The 24,181-nt window shown below is 37.1% G+C and overlaps 1 protein-coding gene across 2 annotated transcripts in view; it reads left to right on the forward strand.

The window, feature by feature from the left end:
* rsrc1 (arginine/serine-rich coiled-coil 1) overlaps positions 1-24,181 on the forward strand; it is a 140,686-nt gene that overhangs the window by 34,327 nt on the left and 82,178 nt on the right. For both annotated transcript variants that reach the window (XM_079886180.1, XM_079886181.1), the window contains exon 4: positions 2,730-2,909. In XM_079886180.1, coding sequence (XP_079742306.1) covers positions 2,730-2,909 — 180 coding nt within the window. The remainder of the gene's footprint in view (positions 1-2,729; positions 2,910-24,181) is intronic.

The raw sequence follows: 24,181 nt of genomic DNA on the forward strand, positions 1-24,181 counted from the left end.
AGACTTTTAAAAAAGATTTAAAAACTAGTCGTGTGGCTTCATGATCCAATTTTGTTAAAGGGCACTTCTGATCAAATATTTGAACATTTTCAGTATATAAAAAAAGCAAAATCATATTTTCATGTCTCACACAGTGATATGTACTGTAGGCCTATATGTTAGTATTTTGCTACAGCGGTGGTGTTTCAGGTTTTATTATTATTTTGTCTAGCTGTGAATATAGCATAAGTCATTTCAGGAGTTCTTACATAAATGTAAAAAAAAGTAATGTCATGTACAGTGCTAATAAACAATGCATCAGAAATGACATAGTGGTTGGACTTTTCATTAAAAATCCAAAATTCTCTTTGGGTATTTCTAGTGGACAAAGTAACTAGTGAAATGTGTGTTGTAGGAGATTTTTTCTACAAACATTTTTACAGTAAAAGTACACAAATGGATTGTTGACAATAGAATCAGCTCAGTTTACTTTCTACCATGTCCCATACTCTGTGTGTTTACGTATCGGTGTGTTTGCGTGAGCATGTCTGTATGTCACAGTGTGGATGTATGGCTATGGAGTCAGTTGCTCTGGTAAGTAAAATCCTTTAAATCTCCGGGCATTCTCTGGCCTGTCCGTAAGGATCAATACAGCATGTGTACAGTCATTTTGAGGTCCTCCCTAATGGCCACTTCATACAGCCAATAGGGATTTTGCACGAGCACTACTAAGTGACACCAATGATCGATCATAAAAACTGATCATCATGATTGTGTGCTGTGAGTTTTTACTGAATTTAATTATAAATTAACAGCTTTACAGTACACGTGTGGGGGCCTGTTTTTCTTTATTTTGTTATTAGTTATTATAACAAGATTTTCAGTATGGTGTGCAGAATGGTTCAAAAAATGGCCCATTTGTTCTCAACACCAATACTGGCCACTGAAAGAGGGCACTAGTTTCAGAACACAATGCTGTTAAAAAACTAATAAGGCAGGAAACCTTTAAAGTGACAGGTCACCTAAAAATGAAAATTGTCATCATTTACTCACCCTCATGTCCTTCCAAATGTGTATGACTATCTTTCTTCTGTGAAAGACAAAAGAAGATATTTTGAGTGTCTCAATGTCTCAGAAGAACACTTGAGAAGTGTTTTTTTTTGTTGTTGTTGTTAATTTAATCTAAGTCAGTGGTCACCATTGCTGTTTGGTTACCAATGTTCTTCAAAACATCATATTTTCCCACATCATTGTAGCTGGACCTTCTTTTCTTCACTTTTGGATGTGACCGAGGCAAAAGGACAAATTACACAACCCCCCCCCACATTTCTGGCCAAATATAAGTCGACCGCTCAAAATATAAACCGATGACTTAAGACGTTGTGTTGTGAATCAAAGGAGTGCAAAATTGAATTTTTTAGAATAAAAAAACAAAACAAAAAAAAACACAGGGATTTACATTACAAAAAAACATTTTTTTTTTTGTAATGTTACTTTTGCATCAAGGTCTATAATACTGAATATGCGAGACACTGAAAGACACTATGAAAAGGCTTCTACCAAGGTTCCCACCATGTATAGATGATTACTATTCTTGTGAAGACATTTGTTCACCGCAGTATAAGTTAAATCTGTACACACACATAAACTTTGATTGCGTTGTCAAAAGAATCTTTGTCCACAGGGACAACAGATGAATGAACATTGTTTTAATTAACGTTGAATGGTTTCTGTGAGGGTTAGGATTAGGGGTACAGTCAGAGCATAGAAAATATCATCAGCTCAGTATAAAAACAGTAAAAGTCAAAAGAAAGACGTACAGAGATATAAAAACAAGCATGTGTGTGACTATAGTGTCTTTGCCCACGTATTAAGTGTACCTGAGGTGAAGGCATGCACCAATCATGTCTGAGAAAAATTCTTTATCACTTTAACACCCAGTTTACACAGAGTTTACACTGCAGCGTGTCACATCAGAACTTCAGTACTTCACTTATAGGATCTGTCCCAATAAACCACACTTGGGGTCTTTGTACTTGCCTACTTGTTACGTATTTCTGGTATTTGGCCACAGTGTGCAAGTATTGAATGAATTGAGTATGTGAATTTGGATCTACGCATGACTTTTGCACATTTAATTACATTTTTTTGCCTTTTTTTCATGACAGTCAAATGTAGACAGGAAAGTCGGGGTGAGAGATGATTGGGTCATGGGCTGAACTTGGCTCTCCAACAGTTGGCCGACAGCTCTCATACATGTCTAGAGCATACGCAGAGCACACTGCACCACACACACACACACTTGATGACTTAACAGTTTTAATTTGTGATTGCGGCAGCGTTTTTGTCGTTCTTCTCAGTTTGCGCAAAACCATATTAATATTACGCGCTTAAATTAACTATTTAAAATCTCATGTTTTTCAATAGATGCATATTGTATCAGTAACATTTTGAGATATCAATGGAACAGACACCAGGCCACTGATGAGCCATAGACAGTCACAGTAAGAGTTGTGAATGGCATAATTGCTTTTGGAATTTGTTTCTGCAACTTTCATGCAACGTCCATGTTGAGTTAGAGGTTTAATCAATCTTGATCAATGCCACAATGGTGGCGTAATCTTTTGGCCAATCCAGCCTGGATGTTTAACAACTAAGCTAACCACTACTTAGGGCTGGTTCTGCTTTTTTTATTTATTTGATATGCTTTTCCAGTTTATATGTATTTTTGGTGTGCGTGTTTCTTGAAGGTCTCGTTCCCGTCACCGAAAGTCTCGCAGTGGCAGCAGTGGCCGGTCCAGCAGGAAACGCAGTCGCAGCAGAGAACGAGAACGAGATCGTGGCCAGCGCAGAACTCGAGACAAAGACAGGGCACGAGACAGAACTAAAGACAAAGAGACCGACAGGGCCAAAGACAAGGACAAACAAAGGTAATACTTTCTTTTTGAGCCATTTGTATTTCCAAGCTCTCTCTTTGTTTTTTCTCTAGCACGCACACAGAAACACACTCCCAAACTGTTCCAACCCATCAATATTTCCATCTCATGTCTGAACGAAATCTTATAGTTTAGATTCAGCTGAGAGTTGAGCTCAATCGTGTGGTAGGCCTCATCCATCCAGCCTGATATCTGCCCTTCAAACTCAGTGTATACACCGTCCCGCTGGGCGTCTAATGCATTTCCTTCTCTCTCACTGTCTTGATTTATACCCCAGTGTAATATGCGTGAGCAAGAGCTAACTGCATTTCCATCTCCGCTCTCCTGTTTGCCCCTCTCAAGCTCCACCTTTACTCTAGAGAGAGATTTTACTCCAAGACAAAGTGTTCTCCTTTCCAGTTCCAATGACAACAGTCAGTAAGACTGAACATATTGCGTGAACTTATTTACAACACGGAAACACCAGTAATTATAGACATGTGCAAAATCTATTCAAGATGTTATGATTTCTGACATTCTGATGTTTGGATGGTTCTAGAAACATTTCCAAATAAAAGTATACATCTTACTAAATGACAGCAGTAATTATTACAAGGATCATTAGGTGTAATATGTTGTGGGGCCACTTCCCTCGCGAAGCCCCTGTCCATGAAAATTGATTGGCTATGAAGTAACCCACTAAAGAATACATAGTCTGGAGAGAAATAGTTGATTAGTGATTAGTGACATGATGGAGACAGGTCTAGTTTCCTCAAGGATACATAGCACCACGTCTAGGGCCTGTTAACCATTCCAAAAAGTGAAACAAATGTATATGGATAAACTTAATAACATTTAACTAGGGGTGGGCTATATAATTATAGACACAATAAACCAGTAGGAATTTGATTAATGCCTGTCATCACGAAAGTTCATCATTTGCATGCATTTTTAAGCTTTGCCAGTTTAAACATCCAACAATTTTAAACCGATCGAGTCTAATAAGCTGTGAAAGAGAACTCGTGTCTGACAGACTTTGTTTTGTGCTCATACACCAGTATTCAATTGAGTGTTTTATCGCAGCTTATCGTGTTTAAACAGTCAAATACACAGAGAATAATGTCAAAATACCTGTCTTAGGGAGTGTTCACATAAACACAGATGGTAATGGCTTAAGTAAATTAAACAGCTGGGGGAAACTGATGTGTGTCAATGATGTGTGTTTGCTGTGGGCTGTTTACATTAATCTCACGTCATAAAAGCATCCTGAGGTGTAGTACATTCTCAGACTCAGCCAAACGCACATCTGCTGGAAAATATCCATTTGAAAAATATTGGAATCGATCTACGAATCGCGATGCATCGATTTATTGTCCAAAAAAAAATTATAAATAAATAAAAACACTATATATATATATATATATATATATATATATATAGTACATACAATTTTGAGTACAACTATATAGTCTTTCTTTCTTTCTTTCTTTCTTTCTTTCTTTCTTTCTTTCTTTCTTTCTTTCTTTCTTTCTTTCTTTCTTTCTTTCTTTCTTTCTTTTTCCTCTGGTGTTGTTTTTTTGCTCAGGTATTCCTTGTCCTTAATTCATGCACTACAATCTTTAAAGGGGTGGTATAATGCCCTTTTCACAAGATGTAAAATAAGTCTCTGATGTCCCTGGAGTGTGTATGTGAAGTTTTAGCTCAAAATACCTCACAGATATTTTTATATAGCATGTTAAAGTTGTCACTTTTTGAGGGTGAGCAAAAACGCACCGTTTTTGTGTCTGTTCCTTTAAATGCAAATGAGCTGCTGCTCCCGACACAGGGGGCGGAGCTACAACAGCTTGTGTGCTTTTACCTCACACAGACATGCACTGAACATTTCAAAAACGTTTAGCCTTTTATGTTCAAACCGAAGTCAGAAAGATGGAGAGACTCAAGAAGTGACAACATGTAGATAACATTTCTGAATGGTTAGTTGGTGAATTTATGTAGTTTATGTGTAGTTATCTTCTAGTCATTGATTAGCATATTCTGTCTTGATAATCGTGTTCAGGGGGCGGGGTTTATGTAAATTCTAGGGTTGGTGATGTCACTAACCCGGGAGGAATGTCGTGTAGTCCCTACCAGCCGTTTGTTGTAGTCCTTAAAAAGCAATTTCTTTAAAAGAAATTATCTCCCTTTGCTTTGAACTTTGAGTGTTGTAACTTTGCAGATATTGTTTATGCTCAAACAGCAACATTACAATCATATCCAACCACCCCTTTAAAAAAATGCAGTATTTAGCTTTATGGTGTAATGATATCTTCACTGTTACTTCATTGTTAATAAACACAAGTCTATGATTTATTTATAGTCAAGTACATTTACAGTGGACAAATGTACGTAAACACTTTAACTTGAGTAGCTTTTTCACCTGTGGTGAGTAGGGGTGTGCGATATTGACAAAACATTATATCTCGATATTTTCTGGGATTTTCTTGATAACGATTATTAGACAATATTTTGCTGAGTGTGTTTATTGTGTTGGTACTTTGGCAGGTTTAGGACTGTCCTGGACAGCCGACTCCTAAAGTTTTTGATATTCTTCATACTCTGTGTGGTGGTCAGTTCACAGCAGTGACAGAAATAATACCAATATATTTCAATTGACTTTTACCTAATATGGGCATTTTTACCTTTATAAAGCCACTTTTTAAACCTAATTATATGCATCCATCCTCTTTTGTGTCAATTTCATAAATGTAATCAAATTCAATTATAAAAATAAGACACAATAGGGCTGTTACCAATCAAATTAAATCAGTATCAACAAAATTCATCTTTGCAATATTGAATATTGATATTTAAAATTATTTAAAACAAGAAAACCGCCAGTAGGTGGCATCAAGTCACTGTTAATGAGCAAATCATTGAGATTGAACTGATTCATTCAAACGGCTGATTCATTCAAGGAAAGAAGCATTTGACTATCTTAATCTATCCTATTCAACTGATTTGTTCAAAAAACTGATTCACCGCCGTGTGTGGCTTTGTTTTGAACTATTTTCGTTGGTGAAATAGAGCAAAAACAGTCAATATGGTGTCTAAAATGTAAGTCACTTAATATTATCTTCTTGTTTATTAAACTTGTATAAAATCAATATTACATTTGTTATCATGCTGATATTTGGAGAAAAACTGCACTCTTGTGATATTTATTGCTAAATGACATAAGACTACATCACGCAGTGAAAGCGTGCACTCTAAATGCGCACCTGCACTAGTCTAATCTACAAGACTACATCACGTAGAGCAGCGGTCCCCAACCTTTTTTGCGCCACGGACCGGTTTAATATCAGACACGTATTCACAAAGCATTTTATCTTACCACTAGGAGTACTCCTAAATCGCACTAAAAGATTTTAGCTAGGAGTTTTCTCTTAAAAGTTATTCACAACGCCTTTCAGACCTACTCTTAGTAAAGATAAATGACAACTCCTAAACTAAGAGTGAGTCTTCGTTGCTATGGATGACGTCATTACTCATGCACGAGCTTGACTGAAGTGACCACCTTTATTGGCTGATGATTGTAACGCGGGAATGATTCCAAACACCTCCCCTACGATGATGAGTGACAGGTGACAGGTCTGAGAATGCGTGCGCTACACAAGCAGTGCGAAGGACGGAAGATGATGAATAACTGAATAAATAGCCTAAATGAATAAAGAGTAAGGCAAAACAAATAGCCTAGTAGCCTAATGAAACATATGGATTGATGCAATATCTTTGCAACATTATTGAATTAATCTGTCACTATATGCCTCTGCCTACGTTTGCAAAGAGAAGAACATTTTAATTTGATTCACAATGAAACGTTACAATTAGTTTACATGCAATGAGTAGCCTAGTTTTGGTTGTTGTTGGTGGCGTTATTGCATCCCTAGTTATGCCTACAATGCAAAATTGTTTCCTCGCGATTGGAAGCTCCTGTAGCCGCCGCATACGCATTTCAGAACATCGCAATGTGAAATGCCACAAAAAGCGGTTTGTGAATAGGTCTTAGTGAGTTAGGAGTCCTCTCGACTTCTTTTAAGCTGTCCCAGGCTTAGGTGCTACTTTTAGGGCTAAAGTGCTTCGTGAATTACTCTTAGACAAAAAAATTAGGAGTCCTAAAGTTACGAGTGACACGCCCATTATTTTTAGGAGTTGCTCCTAAATTCGCCAGTTAGGAGCTACTTTTAGCCTTAAAATTCTCAGTTCACACGCCGGCGCCTCCGTGTCGTGATTATCTATTTTGTACTATATTTACTTATTTACCAATTGCCTATAATTAAAGGCAATTGGTTGATGAAACATTGATTAAAATTAAGATACTATTAATACAAAACGAAATTAAATTTAAAGACAGGCTTTGTGCTTTCTGTTTGAGGTCTCTGTAAAAGTTTTAAAGCAGTCTTTTAGTGCCGCTTTCAGAGCGCTCACGTCCGTAACGGAGAACTGTCCCGTCTGTATCACTGTTTTTTTGGTTTTGTGAAATAAATTTCGAAATAACTGCGACTTATAGTCCAGTGCGACTTAGGCTATATATGTTTTTTCTTCTTCATGACGCATTTTTTGACTGATGCGACTTATACTTCGGAGCGACTTATATTCCGGAAAATACGGTAAGTTATTTATTCTTTCTGTGCGGCCCGGTACCAAATGTCCCACGGACCGGTACCGCGGCCCGGGGGTTGGGGAGCCCTGACGTAGAGTATGCATGCACTCTCTGGGTGTGTGTGAGGGATAGGCTATACTCGATAATGCCAAATAGCACATCGATAAAACAACAATTATGATATTATCGCAGACGATCAGTCGCAGAGCTACTTGATCCTTCAGGTGATCTGGTGAAACTACTGGATGAGTCATGTTTTAATTGAATTGAATAAAAGTCTTTCTAAATCTATCAAAGAACTAGTGATGAATCGGTGTAAACAGTAAACACACATTTTGATCCCCAGACACTTGCTTCTATTCTTTGTTAGTCTGTGCGTGTGTCCTATATTTTGTTTCTCTGCAGCTTATATGTCCTAGGGGAGTCAATACATGTAATTGTGGCTGTAATTAGGGGATGTGGCTGGGATGACATTAACATAATGGAGGGACAAACACAAATGAGCAAACACAGGGGCCGTTATCTTAAACACTTCAGACCCTTGGGACCCCCTGCCTTAATCTGAGCTACAATCTCCAATAACTCCATTCACTCTAATATGCTTGTTCACTTACACACTTTCCTGTAGGACACATCGGTCTTCGCTTTCACAACTATCTTTACTTATTAGCAGTTTTTATTGAATATTTAATATCAAAGTTGGTCTACTATAATTTCACTTATTACATGGCTTGGCTGAATTCCAATGTAGAATGCGGTCTGTTATTTCTTTATAACTGCGCTGCGGAGTATAACAGACCGTTGCCATGAAAAACAGCGCGTTGCTATGGACGCGGAACGGACTATTTTCTTTGGCGGAAGCAATACAATCGTTTTTAAATCAATAAACTCCTTTTTAAATCAATAATTCGTGTCAAATTATTTATTTATTTTGTAGGTAGCCATGCAATAAGCGGCTACCTACAAAAGGTAGCCGCTTCGCGTCGGGGTCTCGTTCAGCCTGTCGGGCTTGTTATTCGCTATAACAACCGCCTCTCTATACATTATCCCTTACTTTAATGACATTTGGAGGTAACATAGATTTGATGGTCTAGATCAGGGATTTTCAACTCTGGCCCTCGAGGTCAGGCCACTTTCGTGCCAAGTTTAGCCCCAACCTTGATCAATCTCACTTGCCTGTAACTTTCTAGTGATGCTGAAGACCTTGATTAGCTTGTGTTTGATTAGGGTTGGAGCTAAACTCTTCAGGAAAGTGGATCTCTAGAGCCAGAGTTGAGAATCCCTGGTCTAGAACGTAGATAGGATTGTGTCGAACCAGTTGGTTTTCTATATGCAACCTGATGCAGGCGGCAACTGTGAGCCAGTGAAGTGAGCTAAAGAGGTGTAACCTGCAATCTCTTGCAAACCAAAGACCATAGGATCACAGGTATGGGCATGAACAAGGTCAGGGTGATGTAAGGAAGTGCTTTGGGCCAATCATATATACACTGTTTACAGTAAGGCTGTTTTTGTGTTCCACTGCACTGCTTTTTAATTGTTTTTCAATGTAAACGTGCTAGATAGACGTCATCGAACATTATGCCGCTTCTCGCTGCTTTTTCAGTGCAAAATGCATGTTTTGTTTATTTACTAATTGATAGATGGATAGATAGAAGGATAGACAGACAGACAGACTGACAAAAGCCCTATTCGGACGGTAATCGTTTTAAATGTGGAGGTAGGCTATTGTACTAATTTCACAAGCTTCATTATAATTTTAATCCCATCCTAGTTGACTAGCTTAGTAATTGTTCCAGACTTTTTCCTAGACTGCACGTTCATGTTCCAGTAGAAATTACAGTGTATTTTACCCTCTATAAAATGGCCTGTAAAAACAGCCGCAGTAGTAAATTGTCTTACTAGTAAAAAGCCAGTGAAGTTCCCCAAGTGTCTGAACTGGATGTTGTTTTATAAGACAATACCAGAAATCGAAGACACTCGCTTCCAAACTTGGCTGTTGCTTATAGACTTGCGGACTTGGAGGGCTGAGAACCAAAGGGCACGAGTAGTGGATGGTAGTTCAAATAGCCAAGACTGTAATTAAATCAGAGCCGGCACCAGCAGAGCACTGAAGCGGGAGCGTCTGAAGGAACAAAAGGGGGTGATGACAAAACACAAAGTTTCCCAGCTTTTAAAACATATGTGGCCCACTCACTTATTTGCTGGACTGCTACTACTACTATTGGAATTCATTCACACAGAACGTGTTTTTGCTGTTAAAAACTTAAGACACAGGTCAGTGGAACAAAGAAAAATATTGAATAATATTACATAAAACAAAATGGAAAATTGCATAGGCCACCATATTTGAAAATTCGATTCATTGCTATCAATGAAATAAGCACATTTCAGGCCACTAGATATAATTATATCTTAGACACGCAGTTTTACCATAAATACAATGATACCACCACCAAAAGTAATGAATTGTGCCTCCTTTACTATAAAACAAAAGCTCATTGCAACTTCTTCACTAATGTAACACACTCATTGCAACCCATTTAACAGATGCATAATTTTATGGTAAGTTAGCCTGAACAGTAACTGGTGACAAACAATAACAATACAGTGAAATAATCAACTAACTACGACCAAGCCCAATGTCATCATATCTTTAGCCTGCTCAGCAGAGCTGCATTCATCATGGCGTGGGACATTTGTGTGTCAAAGGTGCCAATAAAAATGTGACTTTGTGAAACAGACTGTCCTTAAGTAAATTGTTGCTTTGCACTTGGCAATTGTGATTTAGGCTATTTATTTTTTATTAGTATAATTGCAATAGGGTTCCAGCACATGTGTAACAATACAGTAGACACGCTAATATGTTGGCTTGACAAAGCGATTGTTGGGTAGCCAGGATAGTTGCAGTGCTGCCAGGGAGTCCTGGACAGTTGCCCAGGGTGTTGCTATGTGGTTTCTGTGGTGTTCTAGGTGGTTGCTAGGATGTTTCTTAGCAGCTGCTAAACACAAAAGCATTAAAAGCTGAAGATGCCAGTTGCGCTGCTGTCTACAGGAGAGCAGAGTTTGCCTGTTGTGTGAGTGCTGTAACGGCTGATGGAAACTTCTGTCTGTGTATGCAGTTATGCTGTGTTACCTGTCAAACATCATTCATCCTTACTTTTGCAATTTTACACATCTTGATGTTGTTTCTTTTATTTTGTAAGTTACATTGCAAGTTAAATGTTTTTTAGATATTTGTTTTGTTCTGCGGATGAAGGGAAACCACATTCTTTGTATAGGCAGTGATTTCTCTTATTTTAAAAATATTACAAATTTTCAATGCAGTTTAATAAAATAAATGTAAAAAAATAATAGTAAAATGGCTGTATATAGGTTATATAACGGCACCTGTTTTTAAATATTTCTTTATTTTAATAGTCTACTGCAGGGTTTCCCAAACGGTGGTTTGCAAGCTGCGCTGCGTGTTTCAGAGTGAAGCATTTCACTGTGTTCGTTTACGTGAGTGCAGCTTATGATCCGGTGTTTTCAGTGTTTCGCAGAGGCACAGTTTGCACTGTCCATAAAAATGACTTTTTAGTGCCAGAATCCCTTTATTTTCACATACCCGTCATTTCCAACATTTTTATGGACAGATTTGAAACAAAACATTTATAAACCTGTTGTCAACTAAACAGAGACTTTCTGCAGTTTTCCTCCAAAATAAAAGCTTGAGGATTTTAAAACATAAGATCTATACTATTGTAACTTGAAGTGTAAAATTAAATTATTATAATTATTAAATATAATTTTTTATTATAAAGTACAATTGTATTATTACAATAGTATTTTTTCTTGCATCATCTAATGTTGGTTTCTAGAAAGGAAAAGAAAAATGTAAATTATATAAGCACAACATTTTTTTTTCTTCAATTGTTCATATTTTTATCATTTTCATAATTTTTTTATTTAAAAAAAATCAGTCTTTTCACCATGTTATTTTGTTTTTGTGCTCATTGTAATGATGATCGTCTATTGTGAAATTATGTTTATGTTCAGTGTTGGGGTAACACATTACAAGTAACACAAGTTATGTAATCAGATTACTTTTTTTCCAAGTAATGGGTAAAGTAACGCATTACCTTTCAATTTATGACAAAATATTTATTTTAAATAAGTAATGCAAGTTACTTTGCTTTCCCATTTATGGATTGACAGCTCTCCTGTCCCTCTTTTTAGAGAAATCAGGAGTAAGTGCAGAAGCGATGTGGGTGCTGTGAAAAAAAAAAGACGCAAAAACAAAAAAGTTAAACCTAAACTGCATTTACTTGCACTTGCACAAAAACAGCTCAAAATGAATAAAACAGTAAAATGCAAACTCGGAATGTGGCGTAAACCTGCAATAATTAAATATGTTAAATAACACAAATATACTTTTTAATCTGACTTTATTAACTAATGCTGTTTACCTTCGATGATTCAGTTCAACCATATGAGCAAAAATGACTTAGGATAAACATCACACTTGTTTTCTATTCTTCCGAATAGAGGGATTCTGGACTGCAGAAGAATAGCCTTTTCTTCTGTGATCTGGCATAGCAGTTAAAGGTTTGTTTGAGCTGTGCCCTCTACTGTACAGGCGTGAATTTGCATTTCCTTCATCCTGAGGCGTATTCATTTCACTCTTGGTGGGAAAGGCTCTTTATTTTTGCCAAAAGTTTTTTTTTTTGTTAAAAACAAACAAGCAAACAAGCCCAGCCCTGGGGCCTGATGTATAAACGTTGTGTACACACAAACAAGTCATTGAAATGTGCGTACACAATTTTCCATGCACATATTGGAGTTTATAAAAAATGAACTTTACACTCTAGACCATGTGTACGCACTCTTTTACTGGAGTAAGCGAAGTAATGAAGTAAACAGAATGATTTCAACTGTTTTACATCTGATATACACATTTAGATTAATATATTGCACTCTCTTTGATGGAGGAAAGCACTCAAATGACAAAGTCCTTATCCAGAAGTTAAACAAAAATTATATGAATTTAGATATAAATGTTTTTGAACACTTTTCCTGTGGCACACTATGTTTTAATGACAGTGAGGAGTGCTAGGAGCGTGATAATTCCCTTATTATAACTCATGTTCTGAGAAAATATTTCTGGCGAGAACAATGATCAATGATGCGCAGTTTCATTCTGTGGTAGAGTGGTCCATTAGCTGGTTTGAAAAGGTCAGATGAGACAGTACTGTACAACCACTGCTGCGCGCTGTTGATGTTGTGTGCAGACAGACAGTAGCCTAATGATAACTCCTTCTGGGATTCTCCCAACATTATAGAAAAAACAAACAAACAAACATTGTATTTGAAGGATAGAATTTAAAGGCAAAACAGTAAGATTTCCATGTTTGTGAAAATGCTTTGTTTCAGTGATGCGCTGAGTAAGACAATTACTTTAACACTGAAAAAAAAATAAAAAATTAGGCCTATCTATTTCCATTAAAGATATACTATATAAACATCCTAAAACATATGTTTACCTTATAGGCAAAATTGTATACATTTGGTTTGTTTAAAACAATTAAAAATAGCCACTGTTTGGCCAGTGGGAAAGATTGAGAATAACTCTTCTTTGAAAAGTATTTTATAAAATTTTTGATAGACTATATTTATTTGAAAACAAAACGAGGATATTAAATGATGTTTGGCAATGTAATGTGATGGCACAAATTGCGTTTATAGTCTGTATCTCATATTTTCCTAATGTCTTAGCTAACCTTTAAATACAGTATTCCGTGGATGGGGATATACATATGGAAATGATATGCAGATGGCGTTATGATTTGTAAAAATTTGCGGAGGAGACTGGGATTTCGGATTTCGCTGACTGGGTTTTACTGGGATGAAATCTACGTACAATTTTATAAATGAGACCCCAGGTGAGAAAAAAAGCAAAAGTATTGTGTAACATTGCTTTCCATAAAAATTGCCTAGCCTAGCCTAGTAGTTTCTTTTTTAGGGAGCAACGCAATATGGTAACACATTACTTTGACAAGTAACTTTCCCCTACACTTTTTATGTTGGGCATATTTGCACATACAGCAGGTGATCATGATATATATATATATATCTGGTCAATAACTGGGTCATTTTAATCATGATCACCTGCTGTATGTGCAAATATGCCCAACATATATATATATATATATACATATTTGATAACTATCATATATATATATTTACTTGGCCATGAACCTCTATTATCTAGTGCTGTTGAATTATGACAAAAATCATAATTGTTGATCATTTTCCTTGCTATTATAATCATTCTTATTAATGCTGATCAATAGAACTTACTTTACAATATTTTTTCTGCATTAGGGAACCGCGTGTCACGTACACATTCAAAAGCTGAGAACCATTTCAGAATGAGTTATTAATTGTTGCTGTTTTATGCACCAGTTAGACAATACAGCAACTAAATGCTCAGTTTAATAACTTTTCTTTAAATTGTTAATAAATTGTATGCAGAAAGTGAGCGAGGATTATGTCTGTGTGTTATATGGAGAGGGATGCAGATGATATCTAGGTGTTTTTATTAGCATAAAGAGCTGATAATCAATATAATGACTACAGTATAATGTTGTGAAAACTACATGACTAATGAGGATTATGATAATATGATTAGGCTAATGCAGAATGTGTGTGTGTGTGTGAATCACGGACCCATCAATCACTCTTACGGTTTAGAGACTGTTGTGCTGCGCTCAGGGACATATGCACATTAAAAGCACTTCCCTGGTGCTTCATGTTGGCTTTTCTCCTCAAATAGCCTTTTCATTTTTTCCCTGGATTTTTTTTTAGCATGTTGTGGTTTGTTAACCTGCTGTATGCACTCTGACACAGACACATTTGAAGTGGTTCATGAGTGATTTGCATCCACGTTGCGGGACGTATGTGTGTGAGGATCAAAGGGGAAAGCGGCGTAGCGGGGGGCTTACAGACCCACGTGTGGTGTTGTTTTCATGAAAGATTTATCAGACCTCTAGGATGACAGCAGGCTTCTCCACACCCAGCACAATGTGTTTTCATGCAACATTTATTGAAAAAGACAACACATTGTAAAGCGATCTTACTGCCTTTTAAGGCTAAATTGGTTATTGTGGTGTGTGTGTGTGTGTGTGTTTGCCTATTTATGACAAATTTGCACCCTGACAGATGATTCTTCTTTTAGGGATCATGTCCTAATTTGTATATGTTTATTATTGTTATTGTAATATGCAGAAAGTTTTCTGTTAGGGTTAGGTTAGTGTGTGTGTGTGTGTGTGTGTGTGCATGCGCATTATATAGTACTATGAAACAGTTAGTATAGTAAAAATAGTACATAGTCAATATAATTTAGCAAATGACATTTGGAATGTATGCATTGTTATTGATTTGCAGAGCTTAAGTCTGTCAAGTCTTTTAGATTTGGATGCTGGTGCTGAGATGCACATAACAGAGATGCACAGATTAGATTATAGATGACTGTAACCATTAGTTCATTTCGTTAACGATAACTGACGGAAAATGTTTGTCGACTAGCTTTTTGACGATGACGAGACGACACCATTAAACATCATTAAACATCTTTAGACGATAACTGTGACTATATCAACAAGTAATATCGTTAAATAAATTAAAACATTTAAATTTAAAAACATAAAATCATACTAAAATGTAGTTAAAACATAAAAACTTTACCAAAATCTTTATTTATTTTTGTCGAAAAAAAAAAGAAGATAAAATATTACAGCCTCTTCTACGATCTGTCATGTTTGTGGTTGCCAGATGTCAAGAGTTTAAATCCCCCAATCAGAACTTTTCTCTTAAAATGATCCGTTTTCTGCCTGGTGTTTTACTCAATCTCTGGCAGTGTTGCACACGCACTCTCTCCACACTGCGGAAGAAGCGCCAATGATCTGACAAACACGTAAGCTGGAGTTCATATTCTACTTAAATGAAAGTGTCATTCAGTCAGTCTGTGTACTTTCACGAGCCGCTTGCACTGTTTGCTCTGACTAAATCTGCCATCAAACATTCTGTGATGAACTGTAATAAATCCAAACATGGATCTCGACGATTGCTGAATAAATGCACTTACGCAGCTCTGTGTGACAATACAAAGCCTTTTTACTGTTGTTAGTAATAGAAAAACTGTAACATGGAATTAATGGAATCACTATTAGGAATTTCACTGTTTTAATTTCAGAGAGAAGTTTCTAAAGTCAGTCAAGTAAACCATGCGTATGAGTTTGTGCTTCTAGGTGAAAGATGTTCAATAATTCTGATGAAATGACAACATACATTGCGTTTATAATTTTGATCAAAATAATCATTATCAGTTTAACCATTTTGCAGCATGACGAGTTTTCATTGACTAAAACTAAACAAAATCAGAACAAGGTTGACTAAATATGATAAAAACTAAAAGGTACATTTGACACAGGACTAAGACTAAAACTAAATAAAAAAATAACACTGGTAACCATCAAATCTTGGGTTGACCAAGGTTGAGCGCTACTTGCGAAGAAGCACTTTGATATAGCGCCACTTAGCGGTCAAAAGCTGCAAATGCATTTGTCACAGAAACAGCGCCGATAACTTTGGCAGCAAAATAATAATTCTGGTCGAGCACCATCTGTACTCACAATTTTTTGTCGACATTAGCTTGTTATAAGTTATTGACGCAATTGCTCTAAAAACCATAAAAAGGTTATACTTTTTTTAATTAGATTTATTTAAATGTACGTGATGCTGACTTAGAATTATGCTGCTATCTTTTTAAAATAGACTTTTCATTGTTGAGTTTCGATTGTTGCATTTACAAATCTTGAAATTTCCCGTCTTCAGATGTTTAGTGTGTTTGATATGGGGGTGGACATTGTGCGTGTGTGTGTGTGTGTGTAAGGACTGCTCTGGCCACTGCTAATCACAATGGAAACACCCCATGTGAGCAAAAGAAAGCTGGAACAATCCACTTACTGGCCTCTGTAATCTGGTTAACCATTAGGAGGTGGTTAAATCACACACACACACATGCCTGGAGCTTCTGGGCTGTAGGACGGGCACATGTTGTCAAAGGTTGCCAAGCTTTTAACATGTTAAGCATTTTCTGATTATGTTCACAATTCTTGTTTTACTGCCTTGTAGGGGTTTATTAGTTTAGTTTAATCATAAGCACAATCGCAGTCACTCACACACACAGAGATCCAGCCCTGGAGCGTGATGACGGCGCTCAGGCAAAACCAAATGAAATCCCACAATCCAATTAAAGTGATCTGCTCATGCTGAGCGGTGCAGTCGCCATCCACAACAAACTCATATCTAATCAGTAGTGCCTCACTACGGCCCTCTTTTACGGGCGTTTCGCAGGGACGCGCACACGCTGAGCTGAGCCTGATGGGCCTGTAATGTGTTTGCGCTGTTTTATGGGCCAGACAGACAGAGGGAGGACTGATTAGAACCGGAACAGCTGCTTATGAGATCCCGACATGACAGACCTCTTTCTGGATTTAGGAGCGTTATGGAAATGTGCTTGTCAACACATCCACTTCCCCGTTTAGCTACAGTGTGTGTTTATTTCACTGTCCCTTGTCACATGCTCTCTCTCTCTTTCTCTCTCTCTCTCTCTCTCTCTCTCTCTCTCTCTCTCTCTCTCTCTCTCTCTCTCTCTCTCTCTCTCAAACACCTTCCATAAGACAGCGAAATAACACTTCACGTCAGTTCGCTCCACCTTAGTCAACAGTCATTTGACTTTTGAGTAGTTCACTTCAGAATTAAAATTTCCTGATACTTACCCCCACGTCATTCAATATATTCATGTCTTTCTTTCTTCAGTTGAAAAGAAATTAAGGTTTTTGAGGGAAACATTCCAGAATTTTTCTCCATACAGTGGACTTCAATGGGATCCAACGGATTGAAGGTCCAAATTGCAGTTTCAGTGCGCCTTCAAAGTCTCTACACGATCCCAGCCGAGGAATAAGAGTCTCATCTAGACAAAAATATTGGTCCTTTTCTAAAAAAATAAACATTTATTTACTTTTTAACCACAAATAACCGATGGTTTGGCTAGATAAAACCTGCATGTCCATGTGAATTGTATGTCTTTATTAAAAAAATAAATAATTAAAAATTTTTTAGGTCACAGCGCTAACTTCCTTTGTATTGATATTTTAAAAAATATATTTATATTTGTGAAAAATATTTTAATAGGATTACAGAAATTGCCATCTGCTTTCTAAGATATTAGCATTGGCGATCAAAAAAACGAAATTGGTCGATCACAAATTTTGACTTGTACCACAGTTCGTAGAAACAAAATATCTCATTACCAAATGCACTTCCTAGCGCTTTAATGGCGCTCAATGACCCGCGAGCTTCTGAAGAGTTTACATCGTCTTGCTTGCATCTGATCCAAACACAAAGATTATTATCTGTGATGATTGTGAAACTGAGCATGAACATTCTGTGTCTAACGGATTTCATTTCACTGAAGCTGTGCGTGCTCATAGGAATTCCAGTATTATGACAAGTACTTAATCAATAGATGCTCTAACAAATAAGTGTTCTTACTCTTTTAATAAACATGGACCAGATCAGAATCAATGTATATCCACAGCTAATCAAATTGAGAAAAATAGCAAGCTGTCTCTGTTGCATCTTTTTTTTTTTTTTTTTGCATTATTATTTATGGGTTTTAACTGTATAGCAAACTAGCAATAATGGGACAGTTGTTCTCATCTGTCAGATTTTCCTCCCACAACGCCTCGTTTTGACTTTCTCCTAGTCTGATTGTGTGCAATTTGATTGATATGAGATATTGAGATCCATATAGTTTTGATTTGCCTTATACTGTTTAATCATGCGTTATGTAAACAGCTCGGCTGGTTCTCTTGTACTTCTCTTGTGGCGCGAGTGTACGTTTCTTTAGAGATAGACAGATTGTTGACATCACTCACTGTGTTACAGCTTTGAAAATGTAAGAGTGTTTGAAAGCTGTTTAATTTGCAGCTGTACACACGGGCAGGGAAGTGTGTGGGTGCCATGTTTACCATTCAGACCGAAATGAATCAAGTTGATGAATTATGGACAAGAGATTGTTATGACTTCCCCATTAGTCAGTTTGCTATTTTCACCAAACTGCCCAATGTAGACCTTTGAAAGGCTTATTAGAGGTGAATTAAAAAAGCAACGCACACTTTTATCATGATTGTGTTTTTTGGGTGTGTTTTCATGTTTTCATTCAGTGTGATTACAGTGTTTCCCACAGGATTCTTTTTAGACTGGCTCTCAACCCGTTTGATTTCAATGACCCCACTGTCCAAAGACAATATTTGAAGATATTTCTGATAGTTTTGCTATAATAACAAAACTGCTCAATTGTTATTATAATGAACAAATTTAATAATTGAAGTAACTCAGTGTTCTTCATGGTTTACACTGTTTATTACCAGTGAATTTACACAACTTTTCTAGTTTGTGATTACAGGTTTTTTTTTAAATTATTTTTAAATCACAAATAGCATTTTTTACCCAGTACAATATTATATAGCTTGACACAAATGCATGTAAATTCCTTAAAAATGTAAATGACGTATGAAAAAAAAAAAAGACTTTTGCTTCGTTTTTAATTGTTTTGACCTGGAAACATATCACACTTTTCAAATTCCCTCCTATAGTACAAGTTGTCCAAGAGCTAAGACAAAAAATAAATAAATGGTAGTTGTTAAAGGGAACAAATTACATTAAGAAATATGATTTCATCTTTGCATGTTGATTTTTTTTAGCTGAATGGTTTTTTTTTGTTAAGACTGAATCTCCCTTGTGGGCCCTGGTTGAGAATCGCTGCTTAAAGGTGCTTTAAGCGATGTCACGCATTGTTTAGGCCGAAAATGTTTTTGTCACATCCAGCAAACATCTCCTCACTATCCGCTAGCTGTCTGTCCCCTGAACACACTGTAAAACGCGGTCTCTGTAGACAGCCCAGGCTCCACAAACGGCAACAAAAACAAACTGGCCCAGCCTGGACCACGAAACATAACAAACTGTGTTACAGCCAATAACCGACAAGAATGATTTGGGGGTGGGTGTTGGGGGGTTAGTGTGCGTGCACATGAAGGGGGGTGTGGAGGAGAGAGAAGCATGAAGAGGGAAGTTAGCTAGAGGAGAGATGTCCTAGACAACGACTAACGTTAGAATTATATTCTCTTGAATGTTGATATAGCCGACACACGGAGACGACGTAGCCACGCACCAAACTCTGGAAAGAGATTGAGCGATCTGAGCGGACCGGTCTCAATGTTTAGATGGTGCCTGGGGTGCTCAATGTTTACACTTCTGGGGGAGATAAACCCATGAATAGCATACTAATAGTAGTCGATGAACAATAAACTGGGTTAAGAGCATGTATTTTAACATAAAAAACTTTTAAGTTTATGTGTTTACTTCATGGTTTATAATCACTTCTCATTACAAATTTAGTGAAATACTGTAAACTTTTATCCACAAAAAATAATGGAGATTATGTGAATGTGAAAATGAACCTGGCGTAAGTTGCGTCCTCATATGCATGTTAAACTCGCAACACATGCAGAGATTCAGTTTGCAATGTTTAGTATGAACCGAGAAAACACCAGATCACCAGCTGTACACATGCAAATGAACACGGTTCTGCGCAGCGCTCTGAAACACACACCGCAACAGACTATAATTACTTGTGTAATTAAGTCACAGTCTTTTGCGATTTGATTATCGCACTAAGCCATATCACAATATTTTTTTAAAATATTATTAATTGTATGCAAAAAATATTTTCGCTTCATTATGAAACTGTGACAGGACATTTTTTGGTCACTGCATTCAACACAGATTGTCTTTAGCATAGACCTTTTTATGTGACAAACTGATCTATTAAACATCTACTCTAGAGGGTATTTGATGATTTTCCATTGTAGATTATAAACACGTCCTTTTATTTATGCAGGCTTTTTCCTTTGTAATTTTAGCCTGTATGGGATCAGTAGCCCATATTGTTCTGTAGCTCTCTTTGCATCACCAAAGAAACACCTCTCAGCCTTCCACATGAAGTCACAGAGCAAACCCCAAAGAGCAGACGCCACATGGCAGCATAGCGCTTGAGGCCAGATTGGATTTTTTCCCCCCCATCCTGAGGAAAGAGAGAATAGGGGTCTTACTGTCCCTTCAAGCAGGGGACAGCGGAGAGATATTCATAAAGGTGGGCTCAGATATGAATAAGAATCGAGAGTCCAGCTCTGATAACCCACGGGTGGCCAGCGCCCCTCTGCCCAGTGCTTGGTCCCTGACAAAGACGGCTTTGTGACCACTTATCCAGTCTGTACAGTGGTGGGAGCTCATACGGATAATCGCTCTAATCTAGTTAAGGTTAAAAGAGGGCCATGACTGAGAGCTGGCCTTACACATACAAATCTCTGCGCGCAAATCCGGTTTTAGGCCCAAAACAAGAGAGGTGTCATATTGATTATTCTAATAGGAAGCTAGCAGCACTGTTTACCTCCAGCCAGCCAGTCACATCAGACAGATGGGAAGAGAGAGGCAGAAGGAGAGAAAGAGAGAAAATAATCACTAGGTTAATGCATTATGTGTATTCATGTAGTACATTAGTATACATATTTATAGAAATAGAGCAGAGATAATTGAGTAATAGGGCATCTTCCTGTATTAATGCCATCTAAATTCCCTAGTGTATGGCTTAATGAGTGGCATGAGTTGCTCAGTGTGGTGGAGTACATGCACTACACGCTAGGCCGTAGCACCAACCTCATTGTTTTTCCTGTCAGTGTTTTCAGTAGGTGGTACAAATAACAGTACAATTTCACGGTTCTCTGTACAAATTTCGGTTCCAGAGCAAAAACTGTTATAACTATTTAAATATTGAATTTATTTACAAAAAAAAATGTAATTGAATTTATTGATATCAGATCGGATCTCTCGCACTGGAAGCTGTCCAGTCCAGTTCTGTTTCACACAGCGCATGTTTTCTGAGAATGTGGTTGTAAGTGCTGAAAATGTACAGGTATGAGTCTGGTTATAGAATGCGATTGACACTCCCATAAATAATTGATCTGTGCGTGAACGTAACTGTAAGGACTCAAATACTGGACTCACAAATGTATTCTGTTGCTGTGTGAATGTGGCCTAATTCGCCAGTGGTTCCCTCAAGATTTTCATATGGGTTTATACAGTGTAGGAGTAAGGTCTGTGGTAAACATAAGTTGACGATACTTGGACATTTTGTTCTACAACGTAAATTGCACACACTCACACCCCAAATGTTCTTATCTAGTTACTTATTAGAAACAAGTTTTTATTTTATTTTTATTAACAGAACAGCTTCAGAATTTGTGTTTTTGATTTAGGTGTGTGTATATCGTGCAGCATTATCATATTCAGCAAAAGACAGAACTATATAATGCAAGCACTGTAAAAGGTTTTGCTCAACACAGTCACACTGATATCGCAAGACAGCTTTTCATCTTGATGAGAAATATCGTCACATTTTATTATTGCGAATTCTCATGGGACGAGATCTCGTCACACCCTTATCAACAGCCAATGAGTTCGCACTGAACAGAATTCTGGTATTTCGAGAGGTATTGAGTGGATTCTGACTTGCGTAAACACGTCTGATTGGCCATAGTGTTCACGCACTTAACATTGTCTACAATGCTTCAAAAATCCTGCTGTAAATAGAAACCTTTGATGCTCTTCACAGAGCGAGCACTATAATTCATCTGTTTTGAAAGCTGCTGCCTAACAGTGAGTACCAAGAGGAGTCGGTACTCAATACTATCGGTACTGCAGAAAGAAATATCATTACATTTTTAAAATTTGGTACTGGTGCCTGTTCTTTTGACAACACTATAATTATAATTAAAATAATAATATACAACAAAAATAATGACCTAGTTCTGGCATGAAACTCTAGATGGCACAGGCTGATAGGTCTTTAACTCATTTGGTAGCGATCACACCATTATCTACATGGCACAGCTAATTGGTTGCTATTGCATCAACGTCCATTGAGCTGCGGCTCAACATTCAAACAAATACCGGTGTGTCGCTGTTAGCAGTATGCAGCGCGCTTTCAGAAACCCTCCTCCTTCCCCAACCTGTATCTAATGTATGCTACATTGTATGTTACATTCACAGCAATGTCTGTGAATGTATTAGCAGTGGCGAGTCTCTGAAGTGCTTGCTCTGGAGCAGCAGCAGTGTAGCAGATCAAATCCGCCAAGACCAAATACATTAACATTGCCATATCCATTACCATGCCAATCTCTATTACCGTACCAATCTCCCGAGAGTTATCATGACAGAATTAATGCTTCACTTTGTGCCTTCAGACTCTCCTTACCCTTGCAATAAACAATTGTTCCATCAAATACTACAGTTCATCTGTGTTGCAAGCGTACTAATGAGAATAACTATATTTGGTTTGACGTTTTTGAGCTTTATATTCTTGACTATGCTACGGCTTTATGATCCGGGATTTTAGAGAGTAAAAGATGGGAGATAGAACAGATGTTTTAGAAAATAGGTGTACAGCCTTGTGTTTTTCTTAACACTGTGTGTGTCAGGTTGGAGATGTCACATTGCTGTAGAAACTCGGTGGACAGATGTCTATATTATTCAGTAATGTGATGAAGCTGATTACCTTGTTAACTCCAGTGTCTAAGTGCATGGGTGCCGTTTGCAAATGAAGTGCTTGTTTCTCCCTCCTTCTCAATTCCTCTTTGATACTGTTTGTATGCGGTGCCAGCACCATCTTTTTACATGCTGCCATGACAGATGCCATGGCATTGTCCAATTGCAGTGTTGGCAGCAAGAATATCTCCATGAGCCATTTCAATACCTCCTGCCCTGCTCATTGTGCTCTAACCAACTGAGCTCTGCCTCAGAAGAAGAAAAAAACTGCAAGTCTGGAAACAAATTGTCATTCCATACAGAAACTTATTGATTTCATTGTGATTATTTCAATAAAATTGAGTGAGGATGTAAAGAGAGTACTGGATTTCTGTGTCCACCCACTGTCTTTCTCCTGCTATAGATTATCTTCTTCCTTTCAACCAAAAGTCTTTATTTTATTCAAAATTGTGGCTTTGAAAATAAATGTTTTCGTTGAGAATGGTCTGAGGCACAAAGTGAAAGTGTAATCTATCAGTTCCTTTTGTGACTGTATTCAAATCCCAAATAATTATTTGATCAGTTTTATATTCTCCTAATGATAGTTCTTAACAAAAAATTGGAAAATCAGTTATCTTCATAAAAAAAAAAGTTTTTAACCAAATATCAAGGTTGAAGGATTTATGCATTTTGTACCATCTTGTATTGTAAGTTGTTTTAATATGAAACTAATTTTGACTCCCATTGCTCAATTCCCTTGTGGTTTGTTTTCACACTATTCAAGTTATACAATGGAATTCGAATTCGTTAAAGAATTTGATATGGTATTTTAGGAAGAGTTTGTTCTGGATAACAGGAAATAGCTAAATATTTATCAGTGAAAAATAATTGAAATTGCTAGTCACCCTTATTAGTTACCTGTCACCCATTATTCACACTAACTTAAGGAATATTTATTCCAAAG

This window comes from Squalius cephalus (assembly GCF_949319135.1).
Source record: "Squalius cephalus genome assembly, chromosome: 11".
In the NCBI taxonomy this organism is placed as follows: domain Eukaryota; kingdom Metazoa; phylum Chordata; class Actinopteri; order Cypriniformes; family Leuciscidae; genus Squalius; species Squalius cephalus.